Genomic DNA, 26,779 nt, shown 5'->3' on the forward strand with positions numbered 1-26,779 from the left:
GCTCTTTGGGTTTAAGAGAGACGGTTTTAAACTTGCCCGGGTCTTTTATGATGCCAGTCCGTTGAGTCGGGGGAGCTGGTTCCCCGTTGTTAGTTCAAAGCCGTTTTCCGTGGTACCAGCCACCAGTCCCAGGCAATGGAACTGAACGCACGTGGCTTCCTTCAAATGGCTTCCCGCTATTATGGGATTGTTAGCGTTTCTTCTGGTGCGTCTGAGGGGCTGTTCCTACAGCCCCTCTTTTATCCTGACTCGCAGGGTCGTAGATGTCAATCAGGTTAGGGATGATGCAATCTCTCTCTCAACCAGCCCCCTTTGCCCGAGGGTGTGCACGTAGCATAGTCCCCAATCCACAAACATTGTCTCCAGGAGACAATGGCCATGTCTCGTAGTTTTATATCGCCAGGGAACGAGGCATTTTGCACGTCTCTCTCTCATTTCCTGGGTCCCCTGACCCAACCCAATAGTGATCTTGTGATTCTCACAAAGGAGGGAGCTGCAGGCATAACACTACCTAATACTGTGGAAAATCACCTGGCAATTATCTAAACTGGCCATTTTTGCCCCATTATAATTCTACTTCAACAAACGTGGATGGTTTAATTAATCAGGTATTACTTCCTCAAAAATAACCTGTTTACTGCTGCTTAGTTTGGTCAAATAAAGATAAATTAACTCTGATTTATTATAGTCTTGACACAATCATGGCACTTCAATTGATGGACTCCACATTCACCATCCCTAACATTCATTCTCTACGCCTCCATGTTTGTGGTATTTACCATTCACAAAATAAACTTGGAACAATAGGGTAATGTGCCAGACTTCTGTGGAGGTGCCAGTTGAGAGCAGATCTTTCTGTAGTTTAAGAAACTGTTTCTAAGGCTGCAATACAGTTTTATTTTCCCCCTGGAGATGTGTTGTCTCAAGATCAATATCTTCTGGGCTTAGTGCATTATTGGAACAGTTCTGAATGCCTGGTTCAACAAAGTTTCATACAAGGAGCTAACATAAGACTGGTATTTTGTAATGTAACTGTTGGATCCTCTGCTGAAATGGCGTGAACAGTAACAATTGGTTTGTGCAATAAAATGACTGAGAAAGCCTATCTTTCTTGGTATATGCAGATTTGCAAAGTGTTTACGCACGTGTATGACTAACTTTTGTTTTGTCTCCTTATTTTTTTTAAAGGGAAGAATTGAAAAATCTTCGGAATACAATTGAAGAAGCTAAAGAGGCTCAGATCCCTGATGTTAGACCACAGCTTCTAGCTGCAGAAAAAAATCTTAACAACATGGCAGTAGATCTGGATAATGTAGTAAAGAAGGTAATCAGCAGCTTTTAATTTTGTAAAACTCCCTTCCTCTTTTTTTAAAAAAAAATTAGATGCAGCAACAAGGACAAGACAATTTGATTCGATATCCTCTTTCGTCAACTTGCCAAATTGTCTGTTCCTCTGTTAACTTGACGAGGTATCAATGGGGTTTTGGTATTAAAAGATGATGGCCAGGCTAGCAGGAATAGAGGTCCTGTCTAGATTCTCTTTCCTTTTGTATTAATACTCAATTATTTTGGTAGTCCAGTTGCAATTGATTTAAAAAGTGACCAAGTTTGTAATGAAAGTAGGAGTGATGATCCATTTGTAATTAATGCTTTACTTTCCTTGAATCATCTTGCTCTTTCTCTTAATGTTTATGTTACTCATTAAACAGTCCTTTGAGAGAAGTTCTTAATGGGTAATATTTGGATTCTAGACATCAATTTTTCCATCTAATGGTTTACACATCTGCTTTTGAGCCAAATATAAATTATCATATGCCATTTTCTGTGTGCGCGCACGTGCACCTGTGTTCTAAGTGATGTGAACTAGGCATTACTTGAGTATTCTTCATTGCTAAAACTAACTTTTTTTTCACCTTTCAAAAACAGAATCCTTTTCTAGTGTAGAGACAATGTCATGAGTAGTGAATACTATCTTGCTATTGTTTCTCAGTGAGTCACTTAACTCATTGTTATTAACTTTCCTCCATGACTGTATTCTTTCTGGGTTTATACAGCCTTTTCCTACCTATGCTTTGTCACCATTTGTAATCCCATATACATATGTCCAGTCCCCTACACATACCCTGATATTGGGTGGAGGCATAAAGTGTATCCTGATGCCTCTTTGCTCCTTTCTGTACAGAGACTTGAACCAATTCCCCTACATAACTTTATCTGGCTGAACTTGTCTTTACATTGAGTAAACTCTCCTGTGATCATCCCCACTCCCCAAATACAGGATGTAGCTATAGGAACCTGTGAAGGTCCAAACTATGCCTGTCTCTTTATAACCACATAACAATTAAGAGCACGGAAATAGGCCATCTCGGCCCTTCTAGTCTGTGCCGAACGCTTACTCTCATCTAGTCCCACCTACCTGCACTCAGGCCATAACCCTCCATTCCTTTCCTGTCCATATACCTATCCAATTTTTTTTTTTAAATGACAATATCGAACCTGCCTCTACCACTTCTACTGGAAGCTTGTTCCACACAGCTACCACTCTCTGAGTAAAGAAGTTCCCCCTTGTGTTACCCCTAAACTTTTGCCCCCTAACTCTTAACTCGTGTCCTCTTGTTTGAATCTTCCCTACTCTCAATGGAAAAAGCCTATCCACGTCAACTCTATCTATCCCCCTCATATTTTATGTGGTTAAAACATGAAATCTGTTCACAAATGCCAGATGATATACTTGGTTATTTTTGCACCAGGAATCCAGGACTTAAAAGCTGCTAAATTGAATTAATTTGTTGATATTCTGACTATTTAATTTCCCCATTTTCTGCAGCAGCTTTCTTTTGGATTGCATTGCTCTGCACTTCATATAATCTGATATCCCTGTTGCATTTTTTTCTCTTCTTTTACTAAGGTTGAGGCAGCTCAGTCAGAAGCCAAAATAGTTGTTCAATACAGTGAACTGGTGGCTATGGCCAGGGATGAGTTCAGGAAAGAACTGGAAAGCATCACTCCAGAGGTACAAACTGGCTGGAAAAATCTCAGTAAGTATATGATTATTGTTCCTTCAGTCCAGAGGAAATAGATGCAGCTTGTTCAGTCTCTTCTTTTAACTCAAGCCTCCAGACAATGTCCTGATGAGTCTTTTCTACACTCTCTAGTTTAATCATGTCTTCTAAAGTGAATCATTATTGCTTCACAGCAAATGGGAGGAGAGGTTTTGTTTCGATATTTTTAATGTATCTGTAAAGGTAATAGTGAGAAGATCGCTGAATTGTAATATGGGCAAAAGCCCATAATTTATATGGAGGATTATACTGTATGCATAGACAAATGAAAGGAAGTAGCTGAATGTTACTGGTATTTTATACAAAGACAGGCCATAAATGGGATAGTGCTGGTAAAAAGTAGGATCTTGGATGACAATTGTATTTCATAAGGATGATTGAAATAGAAATGTGTATATCAGTTTCCAGAAACTTGGTTGAACAAATACAGCTTAAAAAGGGATGAAACAAAAGCAAAGTGCTGGAAGTGCTCTGCTGATCAGGAGGCATCTGTGTAGGGAGACTGCTGAAGGTTTGTGTTGATGCTCTTTTATCAGAACAAGGAAAAATTGATGTGGATTTAGTTTCAAAGAAGGGTATGGGGATTGGAAGACTGAGACCAAGAGTGATTGAATGATAAATTTTGGTGATGCTGACAGGTAGGATGGTGAAGGCTTGTTAAAAGCAGCTGCAAATGTAAGACCATAAGATACAGGAGCAGAATTAGGCTATTTGGCCCATCGAGTCTGCTCTACCATTTCATCATGGCTGATCCAGTTTTCCTCTTGTTTCCAATATTCTGCCTTCTCCCCATATCCATTCGTGCCCTGACCAATCAAGAATCTTATCAACCCCTGCCTTGAATATACATAAAGACTTGGCCTCCACAGCTACTTGTGGCAAAGAATTCCACAGATTCACCACTCTCTGGCTAAAGAAATTCCTCCTCATCTCCGTTCTGAAAGGACACCCCTCTATTCTGAGACTATGTCCTCTGGTCTTGGGCTCTCCTGTCAGAGGAAACATCCTCTTCATATCCACTCTATCAAAGCCTTTCACGATTTGATAGGTTTTAATGAGATCACCCCTCATTCTTCTGAATTTTAGTGAATACAGGCACAGAGCTGTCAAACGCCCTTCCTCACCAGACTCAACCTACAGATTAACCTTTAGGGAATCCTGAACAGGACTCTCAAGTCCCTTTACGCCTCAGTTTTTTGTATTTTCTCTCTGTTTAGGAAATAGTCAACCCTTTAATTTCTTCTGCCAAAGTGCATGACCATGCACTTCTCAACACTATTCCATTTGCCACTTCTACGCCCATTCTCCTAATCTGTCTTAAGCCCTTCTGTAGCCTCTCTACTTCCTCAAAACTACCTGCCCTTCCACCTGTCTTCATATCATCTGCAAGCTTGAAACAAAGCCATCAATTTTATCATCCAAATCATTGACATGCAAAATAAAAAAGAATTGGCCCCATCACAGACCCCTGTGGAACACCATTAGTCACTGACAGTCAACCAGCAAAGGCTCCCTTTATTCCCATTCTTTACCTACTGCCAATAAGCCACTGCTTTATCCATTCTAGAATATTTCCTGTAATACTATGGGCTCATAGCTTGTTAAACAGCAGCATGTGTGGCACCTTGTCAAATGCCTTCTGCAATTCCAAGTACACAACATCCACCATTTCCAACAGATTTTTCAGTCAAAATTTTCTCTTGGCTGACTCTGGCTTATTTTATCAACACACACAAAGTGCTGGAAAAACTCAGCAGGCCACTCAGCATCTATGGGAAAGAGTAAATGGTCGACGTTTTGGGCTGAATCCCTTCATCAGGTGATGATGGGTCTCAGCCTCAAATGTTGACTGTTTACTCTTTTCCTTGGACTTCCAGCATCTGCAGATTTTCTCTTGTTTGTGATTGACATGTGTCTCCAAGTATCCTGAAACCTCATACATAATAATTGACTCCAACATCTTCCCAACCACTGAGTTCAGACTAACTGGCCTATAGTTTCCTTTCCTTTTAAAGAGTGGAGTGACATTTCAATTTCTCAATCTTCCGAAACCACCTCAGAATGTAGCGATTCTTGAAAGATCATTACTAATACCTCCACGATCTCTTCACACCCTCCTTCAGAACCCTGGGGTGTACATAGTCTGGTCCAGATGACTTTTTCAGCTGTCCATTGATTTTCGATGATGACTGAGGCCTGGGCAAGGTTGTATGGAAGACCTGCAGTTGCTCATGCTGCAAGTCTCCCCTCTCAACGCTGCCGAAGTTGTCCAAGGGAAGGGCATTAGGACCCATACAACTTGGCACTGGTGTCATGGCAGAGCAATGTGTGGTTAAATGCCTTGCTTAAGGACACAACACGCTGCCTTAGCTAAGGCTTGAACCTTCAGATCACTAGACTGAGGCCTTATCCACTTGGCAACGTGCCAAGATGACTTATTTACCAGATGACTTATCTACCTTCAGACCTTTCATTTTCTCAATAACCTTCTCTCTAGTTATAACTTCACACACTTCATGCCCACCATATCACTAGTGTCTTTCATAGTGAAGACTGACAGAAAATACTTATTCAGTTCATCCACCATTTCATTGTCCCCCTTTACTACCTCTCCAACATCATTTTCCAGTGGTCCAATATCCACTATTGCCTCTCTTTTACACTTCCATGTACCTGAAGAAACATTTGGTATCATCTTTAATATCATTGGCTAGCTTACTTTCGTATTCCGTCTTGCCTTCTTAATGATATTTTTAGTTGTCTTCTGTTGGTTTTTAAAAGCTTTTCAATACTCTAACCTCTTATTAAATCTTGCTCTATTATGTGCCCTCTCTTTGTCTTCTCTTCCTTTAGAATACTACTTCCTCATTGGAATGTATATATCCTGTGCCTTCAAAATTGTTTGCAGGAATTCCAGCCATTGCTATTCTGCCGTCATTCCTGCTAGTGTTCTTTTCTAATCAATTTTGGCCAACTCCTCTCTCAAGCCTCAAATTCCCGTTACTCCACTGTAATACTGATATATCTGACTTTAACTTCTCAGATTTCAGGGTGAATTCGATCATATTATGATCACTTGCCTCTAAGGGCTCTTTTACTTTAAGCTCTCTATGATCAATTCCTGTGCACTGCACAACACCGATCCAGAATAGCTAATCCCCGAGTGGACTCAACTGCGAACTGTTCTTAAAAAGCCATCTTGTAGGCATTCTAGAATTTCCCCATCCTGGAATACAGCACCAACCTGAATTTCCCAATATACCTTCATATTGAAATCCCCCATAACTATTGTAGTATTGCTCTATTGGCATGCATTTTCTATTTCCTGTTGTAATTTGTAGGCCACATCCTTATTTATTACTGTTTGGGGGTCTCCGTAGCAACTCCCATCAGGGTCTTTTTCCCTTGCATTTCCTTAGCTCTATCTACAATGATTCAACATCTTCCGACTCTGCCACCTTTTTCTAATGATTTTATTTCACTTTATGAACAGAACAATGCCACCTCTGCCTGTCCTTCTGATGAACTGTGTATCCTTGCACATTAAGCTCCTAAGGATGGTAGAAAGAAAAGAATGAGAACTGAGAAAGGGAGGAATAGTGGAGTTAAGTTACAGAGCACTGCAGTTGCTAGATTCTGAAGTAAAAAAAATACTGGAAGTACTGAATATGATAGAAGATAGATGTGTTGGAAACTTGGATTTGTTGCTTTCGTTATAGATTCATGACGGAGTTTTGCACGTCTGATTCTGATTTTCTTCGGTGGCCTGGTGTAAAGTCACTGATCTGTTTCTTCCATCACACACTATGTCTGACTTATTGGGTACTTCCAATGATTTACCTTTTTTTTTAAAAAAAATTTTTTAGTGTCTGTAGTGTTTTTTTTTACTTGGTTAAACTGTGAGGAAAAGGTTAAGTACAGATTTAACAGATGTGTAGCCGCCAAGAATTGGCGTGGTCACTCTGGGGTGTGGAATGTTCAGAGAACAATGAACATATTTGGTCTGCAGAATATACGTAGGAGAGGGAGGAAGTAATTTTCATGACTGCTGTTGTAATTATGTACTAGTATTGTGTATCTAGCAGTATAAAAGTTGAAGAATGTTTGAAAGTTGCTGGGAATCAAATGATTCCTACACTATATTGTTCTTTAAGCCCCTTGTTTTTTTAAAAAAAGAACTGTAACAACGACAAAACATTCTTGCCTGAAAGCTCTCAGTAGTATTATGGGTATGTCTGAGAGTGCAACTAATTGTAAGATAATTTTGTCTTTGTCGTAACCTTGGGCCAGCTACTAGTCATTCGGGAAGGCAAATCTCGGAATAAGCTGGCATAGGGCATAAATACATCCTGAGAACACACATCTTTTTAGAATTGGAGTATATTGCATTTCGTGTTTTCATACTTCACTAGTGTACTTTCTTCATGTAAGTAAATTCGCTTTCTTTATACTGATCATGACTTTCAGAACAAGGTTGTGTATTTAGTTTATGCATGAAAGATTGAAAAGGAGAATCTCTGGATGTGTGAGTTGGCCAGCAACTGTGGAATGAGAAACGGTTGACATTTGAAGTTGATGACCGTGTGTGAAGGTCATATTAACTGCTCTTCTCTCCACTGATGATGCAGGGCGGTCCAGTATTTTTAGCATTTTCTTTTCATTTTAATTAGCTTTTTGTTTAGGTTTATTTCATATCTTATTTCTAGCAGTTTAGAAGTGAAGCATGGTAAAGGTAGTAACATTACACATTTTGAAAGTGAATGTGTCGCTGCTGTTCTCATTTCGACTGGAACAGTTTGTGTGACTACTTGTAGTGGTGCTGTTATCAACATGGAATAATTTTTCCCACCCTTTTCATTGCAGAAGTGGCTGATCTAGGTGAGACTGGCGAGTTTGTTTCAAGCTCTTCTGAAATCATTGAACTTCAGCTACATTCATTAGGCTGGGAGTTCCAACTCAGCAAATCAGGAGCTTTGAATTCCTTGTCACTGTAAATCAGGAAGTATTGTATTGCTCCATCTCTTCAGTCCTGTGACATTTAGGGAACTTATTGCAGCAAGTATTCTTACTTGAAATTATAAAATGCTGAAAAGAAGCTAGCCTGTGGCACAACTATACTTGTGCTTTTAGATTAAAGTGATCAAATATTGGGAAATTATTTTAGAAAGCTCAAACTCTATAATTTATGAAGGAAAAGCTGCTTATAGGGAACTGGAGCATTGCTGAAAACAGAACTGCCAGATTGTCAGTAGTGAGGTATAGAGGGTTCAAAAATTTAAGTATCATCTCAGTTTTCCATTTTGTTTAATGGATAAATTAATCGCAATATATTGAAGCAGAGGATCAAAGGATTCTTGCTGTGCTGAAACTTGTGATTTTTGGCAAGGCATCAGTTTAAGTTTACAGTGGATCCTGGGGTAGTGAAGACCAAATTGGATAGACTGTTGTGCTGGACAATTATATTGAAGCAACACACATAAAATGCTGGAGGAGCTCAGCAGGCCAGGCAGCCTCCATGGAAAAGAGTACAGTTGACGTTTCGGGCTGAAATTCTCCATAATTTTTAGTGCGTTGCTTAGATTTCCAGTATCTGCAGATTTTTTCTTGTTTGTAATTGCATTGAGGCATCACTCATGACCTTAATTAATGGAGTTTTTTCCCCACATTTAGGTATTAGCTATTGACTTTACTCTCTGCACTTAGATAAAGAATCACTATTTGGATCATCAACTCTATACCTCTGGGAGAGGTGGGATGTTGAAATAGGAAAGTGTGAGGTGTAAGTTGTTTGTACTGCTGGGATGAAAGGAGATCTTTCGATGCATTTTAAGGAACATGTTTTATTCTGTGGTTTTGGTCATAACTGGGAGCAGGTAGTAGGATGCTATCCTCCACTCAGTATTCCTTGAGGGAAATTATCCTGGTTTTATTGGAAGAGGTTGTTTGTTATACAGGAGGCTTGGTTTATTTTTGAGAATTAAATTGGTTGGTCATAAATTGATTCTGTTTTTCAGTTCAGTTCATTGTTGATACCATTTTATTGGGTGATACAGTGTGGTCATTAAAGCATAAGCCTTACAGAAATCTGACTTTATGCAAATTCTCCATAAAGAACTTTTCAAGATAGTAATGCTAGTTTCCAAAATGCAAACATTTTCAGGGCTTAATTGAATGGAGTAGCAGTTAATGAACTGGTCCTGGGTGGGGGGGGGGGGGGGTGGTGTGTGTGTGTATGTGTGTGGAAACTGTTTATATGTAACTTTCCCACAGTAATCAGATACCATTGTTTTTAAAAATGCAATTGCATATTTACTGGCTACTTAAGAGCTTTGCTTTGGAAACTAACAAGGCACTCTCTTCCATGATATTTTAAATATTTTAACAAACAGTGCAACATCAATTGACATGAAGACCATCGAAATTAGCCACTGAATGTGGGACATTCTAATTTTGTACCAATTGTAACTACGTGGGGGAAGACAATAAGGATATTGATCCTCATTGAAATTGTTTACTTCTGATCTACAGTAAAATTAGTTTATGGACAGTTCTCAGGAAGGGAACTCTGACATAATCCATGAACTGCTTGAACAAATGGAAAGGAAGAAAAGGAATTTCCTAACTCTGATGCTTTTATCTCAATTATCAGGATAGCGTTACTACCTCCAGAGTTACAGTGACATATGTTACCTGAGGCTATTTATATTTATTCTGCATTTTGTATGTACTTTCCTTAGCACACCTTTATACTCATTAAGCTTACACTCTAAGTCTAAAATACTTACAGTTTTAGAAGTATTTGTTAATTCATCAGATGAGCAACAGGAATTAAGTGTTTGGAGCACAAACTTTACATTTAATCATCTCCTGTGCAAAGGAAAGTAATACATTGTTGATCAGCAATCGAAGCAATTCATCTTATTGCCAGATGCCTTAATTGGTGCTTGCTTTCCTTGTGCATATATCATTCATTAAATATTCTGAGTAAAAGTATAAGTTTAATGTTATTACTGTTAGTGTTGTCATTTATCTTTTTTCTTTCGATTTATGAACAGTATTAACATATTTTCACTTACGGGTTATTCATAATGCTGCAGAAACTGAGGATATTGCTAAGCTGGTAAAGTTTGTAATTTGCCATTTTTATCTCCCTTTCACAAAGGGAATATGCACAAGGATTTTATAGTAAAATACTTCATTCCTTATTGTCCTTTAGCATTCAATGAGCAGCCTCCAGTCCTAGTAAATCCCATGTATTTCAATGATTTCTTTTTTCTGTTCCTCTATATTACTGAACACAGCAGACTTGCTGACACTTAAGTGTACATTTGATCTTTTTTTTGGTAGTGAGGAGGATGACTCTTATGTTGACATTTCAAAATACATAGCATGGTTGATTCCTGATCTACTAATCATGGATACCCTTGTTCTCTATTGTGTTCTAATGTTTTTTTTCCCAAACTGTAGCTGGCCAGCTGAGCACTGATGACCTTAATTCTTTGATTGCCCATGCCCATCGTCGCATTGACCAGTTGAACAGAGAACTGGCTGAACAGCAAGTTCGAGAGAAACAACACATTGAAAAGGCACTTGAGCATCAGAAATTGGAGAATAAGAAGGCTTTAGAAATGGCAGTGACAAAAGCCCTGGAGCATTATCAATCAGAAAGGCTTCTGGAACAGGACAAAAAGGCAAGATCTGTGCTCAGTCACTTATTGGTTTTACTACTAAGCATCCTGCCTATATCTACAAATTACTTTTAACATTAATCAGCAGCATCAATCATTGCTGAGGTGATAATGTGCCAAGCTAGTCTGAAACCTGCTTATTATGTATTGTAGAAGAATGATTTTTCACATGCAGTAAACTAATATTCCTGTGTCTAAGAACTACTTAAATTCCTCTGTCATATCTGCCTCCAGTTCCACCTCTGGCAGCACATTCTGTGGACCCACTACTCAATGAAAAAAAAACAACAAATCCTTTGCACATCTTCTAGTCACTTAACTGACTAACATCAGTTGCCACTTGCAGATAGAATAATTTGCAATTTCAGTCCTCAAAGACATAATCTAATTTTTAGATTATTACCTCCCGTCGTAGATCCCCAATCTGTGGAAATAGTTTATCTACCCATTGATTCTGCTTAAAGTTTAGAAAACCTCAATCAACTCACTTAACCCACTCCTTATCCCTTCAGCTACTTTCTACAAAATGCGGCTCTGCTTTATGTAATCTTGTAGTTTAAGATTTGAGCCAGACTTATAAATTATGCAGCAGTTGCAATGAAGCAAATGTATCCTTCCTTAGCAATGGCAGCCTGATATGCTTGGAAGTCTAACCAGGTCTCTGTGTAGCTGTAACATAACTTTTGCCACCTTGTATTTTAGTCCTTCAGCTACAAGAGACAGCATTTCTTTTTGATCAGTTTCTATGTTTGGTACTTTAATCTTATGTACAGAGAACCTAAAACCTACCAACAAAACAATTGCAGATGCTGTAAATCTTAAGAATAGAACATAAAATGCTAAACATAGCAAATCAAGCAATGTTTGTGGAGAAAGAGTTAAATCTCAGGTCGATGACCATTTCTGACAACCCAAAATCCTTTGGGATTACCAGTCATCTTCTAGTTTGAAGTGCAGGGATAAAGAATTTTTCAGTGATTAATGCAGGGTTATGTGGTAGTACTAAAGAGTGAGAATAACTAGAATATTAACCTGCCTGTGTTGACCTGTTTTAATTGCACTTTTCATGGTAGAGATTTCTGTGTTAATAATATTGTTTTCAAATTCAGATTGAAGAAGTACGTGAAGCGATGGAGGTAGAGATGCGAACTCAACTACGTAGGCAAGCTGCTGCTCACACTGATCATCTGAGGGATGTACTGAAAGTTCAGGAACAGGAGTTCAAAGGGAAATATAAGGAGGTAAGTTTATTTCTGTGTGTCATAGACTCAATGGCCTGAAATGACCCTCCTGGTTTGGCTCATAAAGCAAACCCATTCTTCCAATCCTGTCTCCACATTTTCAACTCCATCAAGATTCTAACATTCACCTAACACACTGGTGGCAGTTTATATTGACAAACAAACTTACTAACACATACGTGTTAGAGAAGTGGAAGAAGAGGACTTGGAGGCACAACATTTGATGGTGTTGTGGATGTTGAGGAGGAATATTTTGTGTTGGAGAGATCTTGATCAGTTGGTAAATTGGGCAGAAGAATAGCAGATGGAATTTAGTCCTTGTAAATGTGAATTGATGCATTTTGGGAGGTCAAATGTCATATAGTGATTTGTCCCGAGGGAACTTTCAAGTACAGCAGGTTTGGTGTACAATGCCGACGATCCTTGAAAATGGCAACTCGGGTGGATAAGGTGGCAAAGAAGTCGAGAAAAATGCTACTTTACTAGCCATACCATAGAATATAAAGGAGGGAAGTTTGTGAAACATTGGTGAGGCCCCAATTTTGGTTCCCTTAGTATAGAAAGCACCCTCTCCAGAGAAACCTGAAGGAATTCACCAGGATGTTGCCTGGGAGGGTGTGTCGCAGTTGTGAGGGGAGACTGGAGAGACTGGATTAGTTTTCTTTGGAGCAAAGAGGGTTGAAGGAGACCTGATGGATTTATACAAAATTACAAGATGTATAGATAGTCATAAAATTATCCCCATAACACCTCTGCACTCTCGGCTAAACGATATTGTTCTATAAGGACAATCCCCCTTACATTCAAAAATAATATAAAGTGTGATCTCCATTTTTGATTGGACATGGGCTGATGAGGGTTTAATTGGCTGAATTGGATATGTCCTCATTTTATGGAGTGAACTGAATTTTGTGTATTTAGCTGTCAGTTATGTACCAGTTGGTTGACCCACCTTTCATGTTTCCTTTCTCCTTGAGGAGAGTAATATTTCCTTTCACGTAATGCTCTTGAGATCTTGACTTTGCAGAATTATAACTGAATTTAAAATTAGGTTATCCTGCATATTCACGGTACAGGGTTATGTTTAAAATTGTTTATGTTAAACCAAGTGAACACTTACTTGACTTCCATTTAAAACTAGTAGGTTCTAGACTGGGCCATTCAATCAAATTATAGCTGAAATGGCTCAAATTCCCAACAACAGCCTGCACTTACTGTGTTGGCCACATTATAGCCTGAGCCACTTGCTTTTAACAGTGACATAGAAACATAGAAAATAGGTGCAGGAGTAGGCCATTCGGCCCTTCGAGCCTGCACCGCCATTCAGTATGATCATGGCTGATCATCCAACTCAGAACCCTGTACCTGCTTTCTCTCCATACCCCCGATCCCTTTAGCCACAAGGGCCATATCTAACTTCCTCTTAAATATAGCCAATGAACCGGCTTCAACTGTTTCCTGTGGCAGAGAATTCCACAGATTCACCACTCTCTGTGTGAAGAAGTTTTTCCTCATCTCGGTCCTAAATGGCTTCCCCTTTATCCTTAAAAGGGGAGTGACAAGTCACTCCACTTGACCAACCTGCCAAACACCAGCCTTTAGGGGTATCTCCTTCATGCTGATATGGTGTGATTCATTGCTGGACTGGTGCCAACTTCCCAGCACAGTATCCCTTTGTCATCCCTTTGTATATAATGCTTTAAAGACTCCTTTTAGTACTGCTTCCATTAACATTCTTATTCTTGGGCATTTATCTTGTGCACTAAGGAACATATCAGTGTAGTGGAATACTGGATAGTAATCAATGATTTACTACTATGTAGATTGAGAATGGAATTCAGTTATGATATTCTGACTGGCTCAAGTTAATTTGACACAGATTGTGAATGGACCCCTGCTTATTTCTGTTTAAAACATTAAAATATATTTTGTTAACCTACCTACTGCCTGTTAGGCTGCTGATGTTTAGGGCAGCAATGAAGGTCATCCGTCTCTTACGGTGTTCAGGGCTTCCTTCATTGTCTCAGTAGCTCGGTTTTCACTACTGTCAGTCATGCAAGTCCCGGGTGGAGATTCAAGAATACCGTTGTACACAGATGTAGAAGGATCCTTAATTGCTATTTCCATAACAGTTTTGTTTGACCAGTCAGGGTTGTTGGCCCTGAGCTGAGCCACTGAACCTGGGGGATGATAGACCACTCTGGTTTTGGCCTCTACCCTTTGACCTGTTTGACATGGGTGACCCTACCAAGAACCAAAGCATAAAGCTCTGACTCCAGCCAATATACCTCTCCGGATCATTGAGATGCACAAACCTCCAAAATCTATGACAAGGTTGTGGTCCTCTTGGAAGAATTTTGTTTAAGTGACTGTGTTGCACCTTTCGGATTCATTTTCTCTGGAGCATTAGAGGCTGACGGAAGCTTAATAGTTTATAAAATTCTGTGAGTCTTAAATATCCGTCCTGCTGAAGGGTCTCGTTGACTGTACTCTTTTCCACAGCTGTTGCCTGGTCTGCTGAGTTCCTCCAGCATTTTGTGTGTGTTGCTTAGATAACCAGAATTTTTTTTCCCTCGGGGTTGCAGCATCAAATAGGAGAAGGGAAAAGTTGAGAGGATTTGCGGAGCAAGTTTTTTTTACACAGTGGTAGATGTCTGGAATAGGATATCAGTGATGTTAGTGGAAACAAGTATAATAGTGGAATTTAAGATGGCTTTAGTTAGATGCATGAATATGTAGAGAACGGAAGGTTATAGATCGTGTGTAGAGAAAGGATTAATGTAGTTTGGCAGCACGCTCAGCATAGACATCATGGACTGAAGAGTCTATTCCTGTGCTCATTTGCATTAAATAATTTTATAATTCATGTTCACTCTAAGGAGTTTATTGATTTTTCCTTTTAAAAGTACATCAAAAGGAAATGTATGCCATAAAGAAAAATTGCTTAAGGCCATTTAGTGCTATTAGATGCAGGTTTGTACAAGTTTCCTGCCATTTGATTTTTTTTTTAAACTTCATAGGAGCTACAACAGAAATTATCTGAATATGAGATGCAGTACAGACGCTTATCTCAAGAACAACTGGACAATTTTACACTGGAGATGAATGCAGCTTATTCCAGGCTGAAGGGTATTGAAAAGGCAATGGAGAGTGAGTGATTATTCATCATTACACATATTTCATGTAATTTATGAAAAGCTTTAGTAAGACTTACTCAAAGCTACAGTACAGTATACCCCCATGTTATAGAGGGATTATGTTCCTGGAAAACTATAGCACAATTTTCTGCAATGTGAACTCTTGAAAACATTTTCAAAATTTGTTGTTTCATTTACACTTCATCTATTTTTATTTGCTTAAATTTGTTAAGTGCAAATTTTTTATTCTATATCTCAATTTTTTGTGTAGTGATTTGTGAACTCTTAAGGGGAAATTCCATTTTGCAAACTGCTATGACTAGGGGGTACACTGTAATTTCAAAACTATTCTTGTTGCTGGAAATTCTTACAAAATATAGAGGAAAGGTCACCAAATATATTAATTCTAAGGTGAAACATCCATTGAGCCAAGTTCTTAACAGGACCAGTCTTTTCACCTCATAAGAGAAGTGGGAGTTTGAATATGGTTACAATTGTCTCATCTTTTGAGGTTCTCAACTACCAGGTTTTGTTTAGCAGCATGAGAAATACTGTCAGTTACTTAGATGGTTACCATCAAAAGAATACTGAACAAGGCTCTTGTCCACTTAACAGAGTACTTTTCCTACTTGCCTGTTCCACTGCGTTTAAAATTCATCTCTTTGTCAGAACGCTGTGGCAAAAGTATATACAATCCACATGGCATGGATTAGTTAATGGAAAACATTAAGAATATATGGATCATTTTCAGTTTGGCTACTAGGAACTAATGAGTTCTGGAGTTCATCTGCTTACAGTGTGAACTGACAATGTACACAGATTAAATTTAATGCAAGGGAAATGCTATCTCAGATTTTACTAATTTTTCTTTGATAAGGGGAGTATGCTAGATGTTGTCTATGTGGACTTTCACGAGGCCTTTTGACAAGATATCACATGGTAAGCTGACCCTCAAGTTTGAGCTTATGGCATTGAGGGCAGGCTGGCAAATTGGAATCAAAATTGGCTTAGCAATAGGTGTGGATAATGGAAAGTTGCTTTTCAATTGGAAGCTTGTGTGAGTGCTGCCACCTTTGTTGTTTGTAACAAACACTAACGAGTTCCATTATGAATGGACAAGGTATGGTGAGGAAGATTACGGATGATCGAAAAAGTATTAGTGTTGTATATGGAGAGGACGTTTGCCTAAAGCTGCAGTGTGATGTAGACAAGCTAAAAAGTTAGAGGTGTACAAGGATAATGAGAGGCATTGACAATAGACAATAGGTGCAGAAGTTGGCCATTCAGCTCTTCGAGCTAGCACTGCCATTCACTATGATCATGGCTGATCATCCACAATCAGTACCCCGTTCCTGACTTCTCCCCATATCCCTTGACTCTGCTATCTTTAAGAGTTCTTTCTAACTCTTTCTTGAAAGCATCCAGAGAATTGTCCTCCACTGCCTTCTGAGGCAGAGCATTCTACAGGTATTGTGTGGTCATGTGGATAGTCAGAGGCTTTTTCCCCCAGGGCTGAAATGTATAGCACGAGAGGGCATAGTTTTAAGGCGTTTGGAAGTAGGTACAGAGGAGATGTCAGGGGTAAGTTTTTTTACACAGGAGTGGTGAATGTGTGGAATGGGCTGCCGGCGGCAGTGGGAGACAGAAATGATGGGGTCTTTTAAGAGACTCCTGGATGGCTACATGGAGCTTAGAAAAATAGAGAGCTATGGTTAAAGCCCAGGTAGTTTTAAGGTAGGGACATGTTTGGCTCAGCTTTGTGGGCTGAAGGGCCTGTATTGTGCTGTAGGTTTCTATGTGCAATGACAGTTACAGTTTAATCCCCTCTAATGAGGGATGATGCATTTTGGAAAGCAAACAAGGGTAGAATATACACAGAAAATGCTATAGTTCTATGGAGTCGCAATGAACAGAATGACCTTTGGGTTTCAAGTCCAACAATCCATCGGATTTGGTGAAGGTGTCATGTTGGATGCTTGCCTTCATTTTCTCTGGCATAATAATGGTGTAAATGATGTGGCCGGCTAATGGGAACTGTCTAAGCATAGATAGTGCCTTGATAATGACATTAGTTTGCTTATCTTCTCAATGGATGTGGAGGATTCTGAGGAGATAAAGTACTTGCAGGCAAATGGAGCTAGTTTAGATGGGCAGCTTGTTTGGCTTGGATCGGTTGGGATGAATGGCCTATTTCTGTGCTGCCGGACTCTACAGCACTGGCCGTACCTCTCCAGTCCTTGGAGGTGCCAGAGAATAGGTAGTAGATGTCTTCAAAGCATATAGTATGGTGGGGACCACAGTTACCTAAAGGACTGTGCACTTTGGGCTGGGTCTGTGGTTTCGTTCTACAAAAACATTTTTCCTCCGACAAAGGTTGTGCAAGCTCCCTGAAGGCAACAGTGAATTTCGTAATCGATGTCTGCTTTTAGTGAGAGGTGAGATTCAGGAACAAGTTTGTAGAGAGATCGCAGGCTGTTGCAAGAAATGCAAGGTTGTTACAGTAGGTGATTTTAACTTTCCCATATTGACTGCGACTCCGATACTGTAAAAGGACTAGATGAGATAGAGTTTATCAGATGCGTTCAGGAAAGTTTCCTTAATCAGTACGTAAAAATCCCAGTGAGAGTGCGTGCAGTACTTGATCTGCTATTAGGAGATGAGACAGGGCACAAGTTTCTATAGGGGACCACTTGGCATCTAGTGATTACAATGCCATTAGTTTCAAAGTAAAATGCAAAAAGATAGGTCAGATACGTGGTTGAGGTTCTGAATTGGAGAAAGGCCAATTTTGATGGTATCAGAAAGGATCTGGCAAGTGTGGATTGGGACAGGCTGTTTTCTGGCAAAGGAATACGTGGAAAGTGGGAGGCCTTCAGAAGTGAAATTTGACGAGTACAAAGCTTGAATGTTCCTGTCAGAATAAAAGGTAAAGAAAACAGTTGTAGGGAACCTTGATTTTCAAGAGATATTGAGGCACTGGTTAAGAAAAATAAAAGGAGGTGCATAGCTTGTATATGCAGGTAGGAGTAAATCAGAATCAGGTTTATTATCACCGGCATGTGACGTGAAATTTGTTAACTTTGCAGCAGCAGTTCAATGCAATACATAATCTTTTCTTTTCAAATATTATTATTATTCAAAAAATAGCATAGTACATTGAAGTAACAACACTTACAATGCCTCAAAAAAGAAGAAATTATCTTAAGGATTGAAAATTTTTGTGAATTAAAAAAAACCCTACTAAGCAAGAAAAGTAAGGGGAAAAAAAAGGAACCCATTGGAGTTACAATCCCAGAGTCATGCGTCATACAAAAAGCTTCTAAAAATAAACATCAAACCGCCAACAAGACAAAAAGATATATCAAAATAAAATTTACATTTAGGTCGTGGAGGAAATCTTATCAGTTAACTGAAATGATAATAACGAGCAAATGAGCCCCATCTCTTCTCAAAATCAAATAAAGTTTCAAAGGTTCGACTTCTAATTTTCTCCAAGCTAAGACACAGCATCACTTGAGAGAACCATTGTGACAAAGTAGGAGCTGATATATCCTTCCATTTCAACAAGATGGCTCTCCTAGCTATCAATGTAACAAACGCAATAACATGTTGGTCAGACACAGAAATACCATGGATATTTTGAGGAATTATTCCAAAAAGCACAGTCAATTTATTAGGTTGTAAATTGATTCTGAGTGCTTTAGAAATTGTTGAAAAGACTGACTTCCAAAACTGTTTTAATACATAACATGACCAGACCATATGTGTCAGTGTAGCTATCTCAGTTTTACATCTATCACAATACTTGTCAATATTGGGAAGTATTTTAGAAAGCCTCTCCTTCGTCAAATGGTAACGATGTACAATTTTAAATTGAATCAGTGAATGACTAGCACAGATCGAAGAAGAGTTAACCAACTTCAGAATCCGCGTCCAATCCTCCCATATAAAAGTCAAATTGAGTTCCTTCTCCCAATCCTGTTTAATCTTAAGTAAAGGACGCTTATCCCATTGTAATAATAAATTATAAATTCTTCCAATAGAACCTTTCAATGAGGGGTTCATATTCGTAGTAGTATCTAACAAGTCAGCCACGAATATGTAAGGAAAATTACTTAAATATTTTTGTAAAAAATATCTAACTTGAAGATATTGTAAAAAGTGTGAATATGAGAGAGAATACTTATCGACTAATTGTTCAAAAGACATCAATCAACCTTCTTTAAATAAATCCAAAAAAGAATTAATACCTTTATTTTTCCAAAGTAAAAAAATTGGATCACTCCAAGAAGGTTTAAAAAAAGTAATTACGATAAATTATACTACAAAGTTTAAAATTTTTAAGATTTAAAAAATTGTGGAACTGGAGCCAAATTTGTAAAGAGTGCTTAACCACAGGATATAGGTTTAAATTAGCAACTTTAGCTAATTGTATAGGTAGAGCAACTCCTAATAACGATGTTAAATAAAACTGTTTCACAGCTGTCAGTTCCAGGTCTACCCAAATTGGCTGATCATTCCTATCACCCCAATATAATCAAAAGGACATATGCTGCAAAATAACAGCCCAATAATACATTCTTAGATTAGGCAAAGTGAGACCTCCGTCCTTTTTCAACTTTTGCAAATGACATTTACCAATTCTTGGTCTTTTATAATAATAGAATCAATCCAATCAAAAAACTACCGGTACTTAGTCAAAAAAACAGGAATATTCTGAGATAAATATAAAAATTTTGGTAAAATCATCATTTTAACTACGTACATGAATACGACCAACAAGTGAAAATGTAAGTGGGCTCCATCTACTAAATGAATACTTCATAGAGTCCACTAAAGGAGGAAAATTGGCTTTGTAAAGATCCTTATATTTTTTAGTATTTATAATACCTAAATATCTAAAAGAATCCATTACTTTAAAAGGAATATTATCATATATAGAGACAGATTCATTTAAAGGAAGTAATTCACTTTTACTAAAATTTATTTTATATCCTGAAAAGTCTTCAAATTTGTCAAATAATTTTAGCAAAGCAGGAATAGATTCTTCAGGCTTAGATATATATGCCAATAAATCGTCAGCGTAAAGAGAGATCTTGTGCATGGTCTCATTCACAAAAATCCCATGAATATTTTTGGCTTCACGAAAAGCAATATGCAAGGGGTTCTTATATTAAGTTAAATAACAAAGGACTTAATGGACAACCTTTTCTTGTTCCCCGTGATGGCTGGAAAAAAAGGATTCCTACAGTTATTAGTGACAACAGTAGCAATAGGAGCTTTATATATCATTTTAATCCAATTATTAAAATTAATACTAAACAAATTTTTCTAAAACATTAAATATTTCCATTCGACTCGATTAAATTCTTTTTCAGCATCCAAAGATATAACGCATTGTGGAGTTTTAGAAGAGGGCGAATATATAATGTTAAATAATCTCCGAATATTTGAAAAAGAATAACGACCCTTTATAAAGCCTGTTTGATCTTTAAAAATGATTTTACCCAAAATACTCTCCAACCGATTGGCCATTATCTTTAAGAGAATCTTGGCATCAACATTCAATAATGAAATAGGTCTGTCTGTATGAGGCACAATCAGTAGGATCTTTATCCTTTTTGAGAATTAAAGAAATAGAAGCTTCATAAAAAGTAGAGGGTAAATCACTTTTCGCGAAAGAATCTTTAAACATCTCCAACATATATGGAGAAAGCAATTTTCCAAATTTTTTATAAAATTCTACAGGATAACCATCAAGTCCCGGGGCCTTACCAGATTGCATTGAAAAAATAGCTTTATGAATTTCGGATTCAGTAATTTGGGCATCGGGAGTTTTTTGATCCTCAGCAGAAATTTTAGGGAAAGCAATCTTTTGTAAAAAAAAAAAAAGAGCATTCATTTCAGAAGAGTCTACTGGACATTGAGATTTATAAAGTACAGTATAAAAATCTTGAAAAATCTTATTAATTTCTTTATATTCCCAAGCCAGGGTACCATCTTTTCTATGAATTTTCAAAATTTGCCTCTTGGCTCCAGCCAATTTTAATTGAGATGCAAGTAGTTTATTATTTTTATCTCCAAACATACAAAATTGGCTCTTTAACTTAAGATAACCTTCAATTGGATGAGTTAATAATAGGTTATATTATGATTGAAGTTCCACTGTTAACCTGAAAGTATTGATCTGCTCAGTTGAGGAAAAACACCAGAGACACGAAATTACCTCTGAAGCGGTTTTTATTCAGAGAGGAGTTCGCAGCCACACACGCACTTCGGGCATAAGGTAGCCAACTCCCAATTTGTCGCTTCACAGAGGTCATACTTATACCCAAAAACGGGGCACTACATTCGCAAATATGATTACCGATTCAAATTCATCGATTGATTGGCTATTGCATAGCTAAGCACGCAAAATACTCGGAATAAGTATAGACACAAGCAAAATACTTGGAATAAGTATGGACGCAAACAAAACACTCGACATAGGTATATAGCTCAGATACTTTGCCAGACACATTGTCTTGTGGTGGCAAGGTTCCCCTTTCTTTGTGGTTGCCATATCCGTCTGGCATTCTATTTTAGTTACCTGTTCCCTGCCCTCCTACGCTTCCCCAATTACATACTCTGTCTCCAGTCCTGTACGCATACTTTGCTACACTTACACCTTGTCCCCCCCTTCTACACGTACCCCTTACCCTCTCCACATTCGCACCACCCTTTTAAATAAGTCAATATTAGAAGTCGCATAGATATTATCTAAATCTTTAATTTGTTTTGAAATTTTATCTAATTCTGCTTTAGTCTGTTTTTTAAGTTTAGCTGAATAAGAAATAATCTGACCACATAAAAATGCTTTGAATGTATCTCATATAATTAATTTAGGCATGCCTCCTATATCATTAAAAAGAAAAAATTCTTTTATCTGGCTTTCGATAAAAGTGATAAAGTCAGAGTTTTGCAATAAAGTCTGAGACATGCGCCATAGTGGATGGCCAAAAATGACGTCATCAAATTCGAAGGACAAACTCAAAGGCGCATGATCAGATATAACAATAGCGTCATATTCACAGTTTTTAACATTAGGCAAAAGGCGGGGATCAACTATAATATAATCAATCCACAAATATTTTTTATAAACATGTGGGGGGAAAAAAAGGAATATTCTCTGTTATCAGGGTGTAAATGCCTCCATAATTCTATCAACCCAAAATCAGTCAAAAAGGAGTTAATAACTGACGCAGAACTATTTGGAAGTTGCTGATTAGTTGAGCTCTTGTCAATCATAGAATTTAAACAACAGTTAAAATCCCCACCCATTATCAACATATACTAATTTAAATCTGGCAGTAAAGCAAATTTTTTTTTAAAAAAGAAGGATCATCTAAGTTAGGACCATACAAATTAACCAAAACAACCTTTCTATTACAAATCACTCCTTTAACAATTAAAAATCTACCATTAGAATCTGATTCAATATCCTCTTGAGTAAATATATTAGATTTCATAAAGATAGACACGCCCTTAGTTTTGCTCTGAGAAGTAGCATGGAGCTGTATTCCATTCCACCAGCGGAAAAAATCTATTATGATCTCCCATCCTGATATGCGTCTCCTGAGCAAAAATTATATCAGGTTGGAATCAATTAATAATTTTAAAAGTTTTTTTTGTTTAATAGGATGATTCCAACCACGTACATTCCAACTTATTACATTAATCCGTTTAGCAGCCATACTATAATTTTATTCCAGTTTACTTTATACATGCACAGAACACATACCAATACGGGATTATCAAAGATGGCGGTGATGAAGAATACAAACATATAGAAAACACGCGTGCTCCGGAACCACCCAATGGGGAAAAAACTCCTAACTCTAATAATCTAGCAAAGAGAGGGAAAAAAATAAATAAAATAAAGCATAATAAATAAACAAGTAAATTAATTATGTATATTGAATAGATTATTAAAAAATGTGCAAAAACAGAAATATTGTATATTAAAAAATGTGAGGTAGAGTCCAAAGCTTCAATGTCCATTTAGGAATTGGATGGCAGAGGGGGAGAAGCTGTTCCTGAATCACTGAGTGTGTGCCTTCAGGCTTCTGTACCTCCTACCTGATGGTAACAGTGAGAAAAGGGCATGCCCTGGGTGCTGGAGGTCCTTAATAATGGATGCTGCCTTTGAGGTGCTTATGTAGTATAGGAGATGCAAGAGAACACTGAAGAAATAATTAATGAGGGCTAAAAGAAGGCATGAGGTTGCCTAAGCAGACAAGGTAAAGGAGAATCTTGAGGGATTTTACAGATATGTTTAGAGCAAAAGGATTGCAAGGGACAAAATTGGTCCTGGAAGATCAGAATGGAAATCCATGTGTGGAGCTAAAAAAGATAGGGGAGATCTTAAGTTAACTTTTTGCATCTGTATTTACTCAGGAGACAGGCACAGTCTATAGAAGTGAGGCAAATTAGGGTGGATAAATCCCTAGGGCCTGACAAGGTGTTCCGTCGGACCCTGTGGGAGGCAATTGCATAAATTGCTGGTTCCCTAGTAGAGATATTTAAATCATCCTTGGTGACCAGTGAGGTGCCAGAGGATTAAAAAATAGCCAATGTTGTTCCGCTGTTTAAGAAAAGTTCTAAAAGTAAACCAGGAAATTAAAGGCCAGTGAGCATATAATTGGGAAAGTTATTGGAAGGTATTCTAAGGGATGGGATGTGTGAGTATTTGGATAGATGCGGACTGATAGTCAACGTGGCTTTGTGCATGGTCTAACCAATCATCGAGTTTTTCGAGGATGTTACCAGCAAAGTGGATGAAGGCAAGGCAGTGGATGTTGTCCATGTGGACTTTAGCAAGGCATTTGACAAGGTCCTGCATAGGAGGTTGGTCAAAAAGGTTGAGTTGCACGGCATTCAATATGAGGTAGTAAACTGGATTAGATATTGACTGTGTGGGAGAAGCTAGAGAGTGGTAGTAGATGGTTGTCTCTGACTAGAGGCCTGTGACCAATGGTGTGCTGGGTCCCTTGTTGTTTGCGATCTGGATGATAATGTGGTTAACTGCATCCGCAAATTTGCAGATGACACCAAGATTTGGGGTGTGGTGGACAGTGAGGAAGGCTATCATGGCTTGCAGAATGATCTGGACCAGCTGGAGAAATGGACTGAAAAAATGGCAGATGGAATTTAATGTAGACAAGTGTGAGGTGTTGCACTTCAGTGGGACCAAATGGGTTAGGCCTTGTACAGAGAATAGTAGTGTACTGAGGAGAGCAGTAAGACAAAGGGATCTCGAAATACAGGTCTATAATTCATTGAACGTGGCATCATAGGTAGATGGGGTCCTAAAGAAAGCTTTTGGCATATTGGTCTTCATAATCAAAATACTGAGTACAGGAGATGGGATGTTATGTTGAAGTTGAATAAGACATTGGTGAAACCTAATTTGGAGTATTGTTTGCAGTTTGGTCACCTACCCACAGGAATGATGGAAATATGGTTGAAAGAGTACGGAGAAAAATTACAAGAATGTTACCAGGTCTGGAGGATCTGAGTTGTAAAGAAAGATTGAATAGGTTAAGACTTTATTCCTTGGAACATATAAGATTGAGAGGAGATTTGATAGAGGTATACAAAACCACGAGGGGTACAGATAGGGTAAATGAAAGCAGGCATTTTTCCACTGAGGTTGGATGGGACTACGACCAGAGGTCATAAGTTAAGGATAAAGCGTGAAAAGTTTGAGGGGAAACATGAGGGAGAACTTCAGTCAGAGGGTCATGAGAGTGTGGAATGAGCTGCCAGCACAAGTGATTTCAACGTTTACACGGAGTTTGGATAGGTACATGGATAGTAGGGGTATGGAGGGTTATGGTTGTGGAAGTAGGCAATGTAAATGGTCGGGATGGGCTAGATGATGCCCCTCATAATTTTTTCTATGACATGACTTCTGGTTGTAGTCCCACCCAATCTCAAAGGGTAAATGTAAGCAGGCTTTTTCCGATCTATACCCCTCATCATTTTGTATATCTTTATCAAATCTCCCCTTAACCTTCTACGTTCAAAGGAATTAAGTCCTAACCTTGCACTCAATAAGCACCTCATCTTAATAGGATAGATGCTGAGAGGATGTTTCCCTGAGTGTGAAAGTCTAGAAAAGGAAGGCATCTAGAATGGGTTGTTCATGACCCAAGAGGAGGTTAAATTTCTTTGAGAGTTCTGTATTTGAGAGGAATGTAGTTGCTGAGTCCTTATCACATTCTAGGCTGAGATAAATTCTTGGATTGCAAGGGAATTGAGGGTTATGGAGATAATGCAGGAAACTGTGTTTTAGCCACAATCTAATTGAATGCAGAGCAGGCTCAAGGAGCCATATGACTTTCTGCTATTCATATATCTTGTGTCACCATGATTAATTCAACAAGACTTCTTCACGTGCACCATCAATCACCGAAAAAGGTGCTGGGTAATTTACTGGGGCACTGTCACCTTGAAGTTACGGGTCAGCCTGACTTAAACATTTATCATCACTTCTTCATTGTATGCAAACTCCAATTCCAATACCATTCATCAGCACCTTGGGACAAACAGACAAGGATAGTATGGCCTAAATTTTGAGAGACGGATTTGTTTAAAAATACAGCTGGGAATTGGACAGAATGACAAATTAAGTTTTTTTTAAAAAAAAGTTATGGTTCTAGCTTTCTGGCCATTATAAAGTGTAGAATCATTCTAGCTAATGTAATCAGGGAGAAATGTAAATGTCATCCATCTGGGATCCTGTGGGTAACAGATGTAGAAGATCGATGGATTGTTACTATTTTTATCATGGAGTGCTTGGTGGAGTTAGGATCAGTTTTTACAAAACCTTCAATTGCATTCAGAGAGCTTCATCCACTTTCAGGCATGACACAACATGCAAGTGATGAACTGGTGTATCATGTAGGCTCCAAAATTATTCTCTTAAGACTCAAATCAGATCAAATTATGGATACAAGTAGTACTCTGCTGATCTGGAAGTTTGCATAATCTGATCAAGGTCCTGAAGAACAGTCATTGACATTTAAAAGTTTAATTTGGTTTCTCTCTGCAGATCTTGTTGATTCTTTTGAGTAGCTGCAACATTTTTAAAGTTTGTTATTTCAGATTTCCAGCAGTGGAATATTTTGATTTTAAATCTTTAAAATAACAGTTTAAAAAGGTTAGATATAAACTGATGTATTCTTTTGGGGGGAGTCCAGAACAAGTGAGTGTGAAGAAATTATAGCACAGTCTTGCAGGACTAAAATCTTCATTGCTAGAGACTTTGGCTTGGGAGGAGGATACCAAGGTTGGTTCACTTGCAAGAGACTGTATCATGATAAAGGCAGTGATAGATGAGACAAATGAAAGATGAATATGAAGATTCTTTAATGTTTATAGCAGAAGAACAAAAGATAGAGGGCTTCATCAATCAAAAGTGTGGTTGCTGGGGTTGGAATTACATCTCTGACCACACATTATGGATTCCCTGATAAATAGTAAAAGTCATTGTTTCAAATGGGACAGAAAGTGGTGGATACATAGATATAGCAGAAAGCATGCTTGCACAAGCCTGTTTCCTAACCTTCGTTACTGTAGAACACAGTATTATTCAAACTGTTGTTATG

At 38.2% G+C, this 26,779-nt stretch overlaps 1 protein-coding gene across 3 annotated transcripts in view; it reads left to right on the top strand.

Annotated features, from left to right (window-relative positions):
• The window catches only part of immt (inner membrane protein, mitochondrial (mitofilin)), a 54,268-nt gene that overhangs the window by 26,536 nt on the left and 953 nt on the right, over nucleotides 1-26,779 (top strand). For all 3 annotated transcript variants that reach the window (XM_073042211.1, XM_073042212.1, XM_073042213.1), the window contains 5 exons: nucleotides 1,189-1,324; nucleotides 2,909-3,038; nucleotides 10,530-10,753; nucleotides 11,860-11,991; nucleotides 15,012-15,141. In XM_073042211.1, coding sequence (XP_072898312.1) covers nucleotides 1,189-1,324; nucleotides 2,909-3,038; nucleotides 10,530-10,753; nucleotides 11,860-11,991; nucleotides 15,012-15,141 — 752 coding nt within the window. The remainder of the gene's footprint in view (nucleotides 1-1,188; nucleotides 1,325-2,908; nucleotides 3,039-10,529; nucleotides 10,754-11,859; nucleotides 11,992-15,011; nucleotides 15,142-26,779) is intronic.

Source organism: Hemitrygon akajei, chromosome 4 (genome assembly GCF_048418815.1).
Source record: "Hemitrygon akajei chromosome 4, sHemAka1.3, whole genome shotgun sequence".
Lineage (NCBI taxonomy): Eukaryota > Metazoa > Chordata > Chondrichthyes > Myliobatiformes > Dasyatidae > Hemitrygon > Hemitrygon akajei.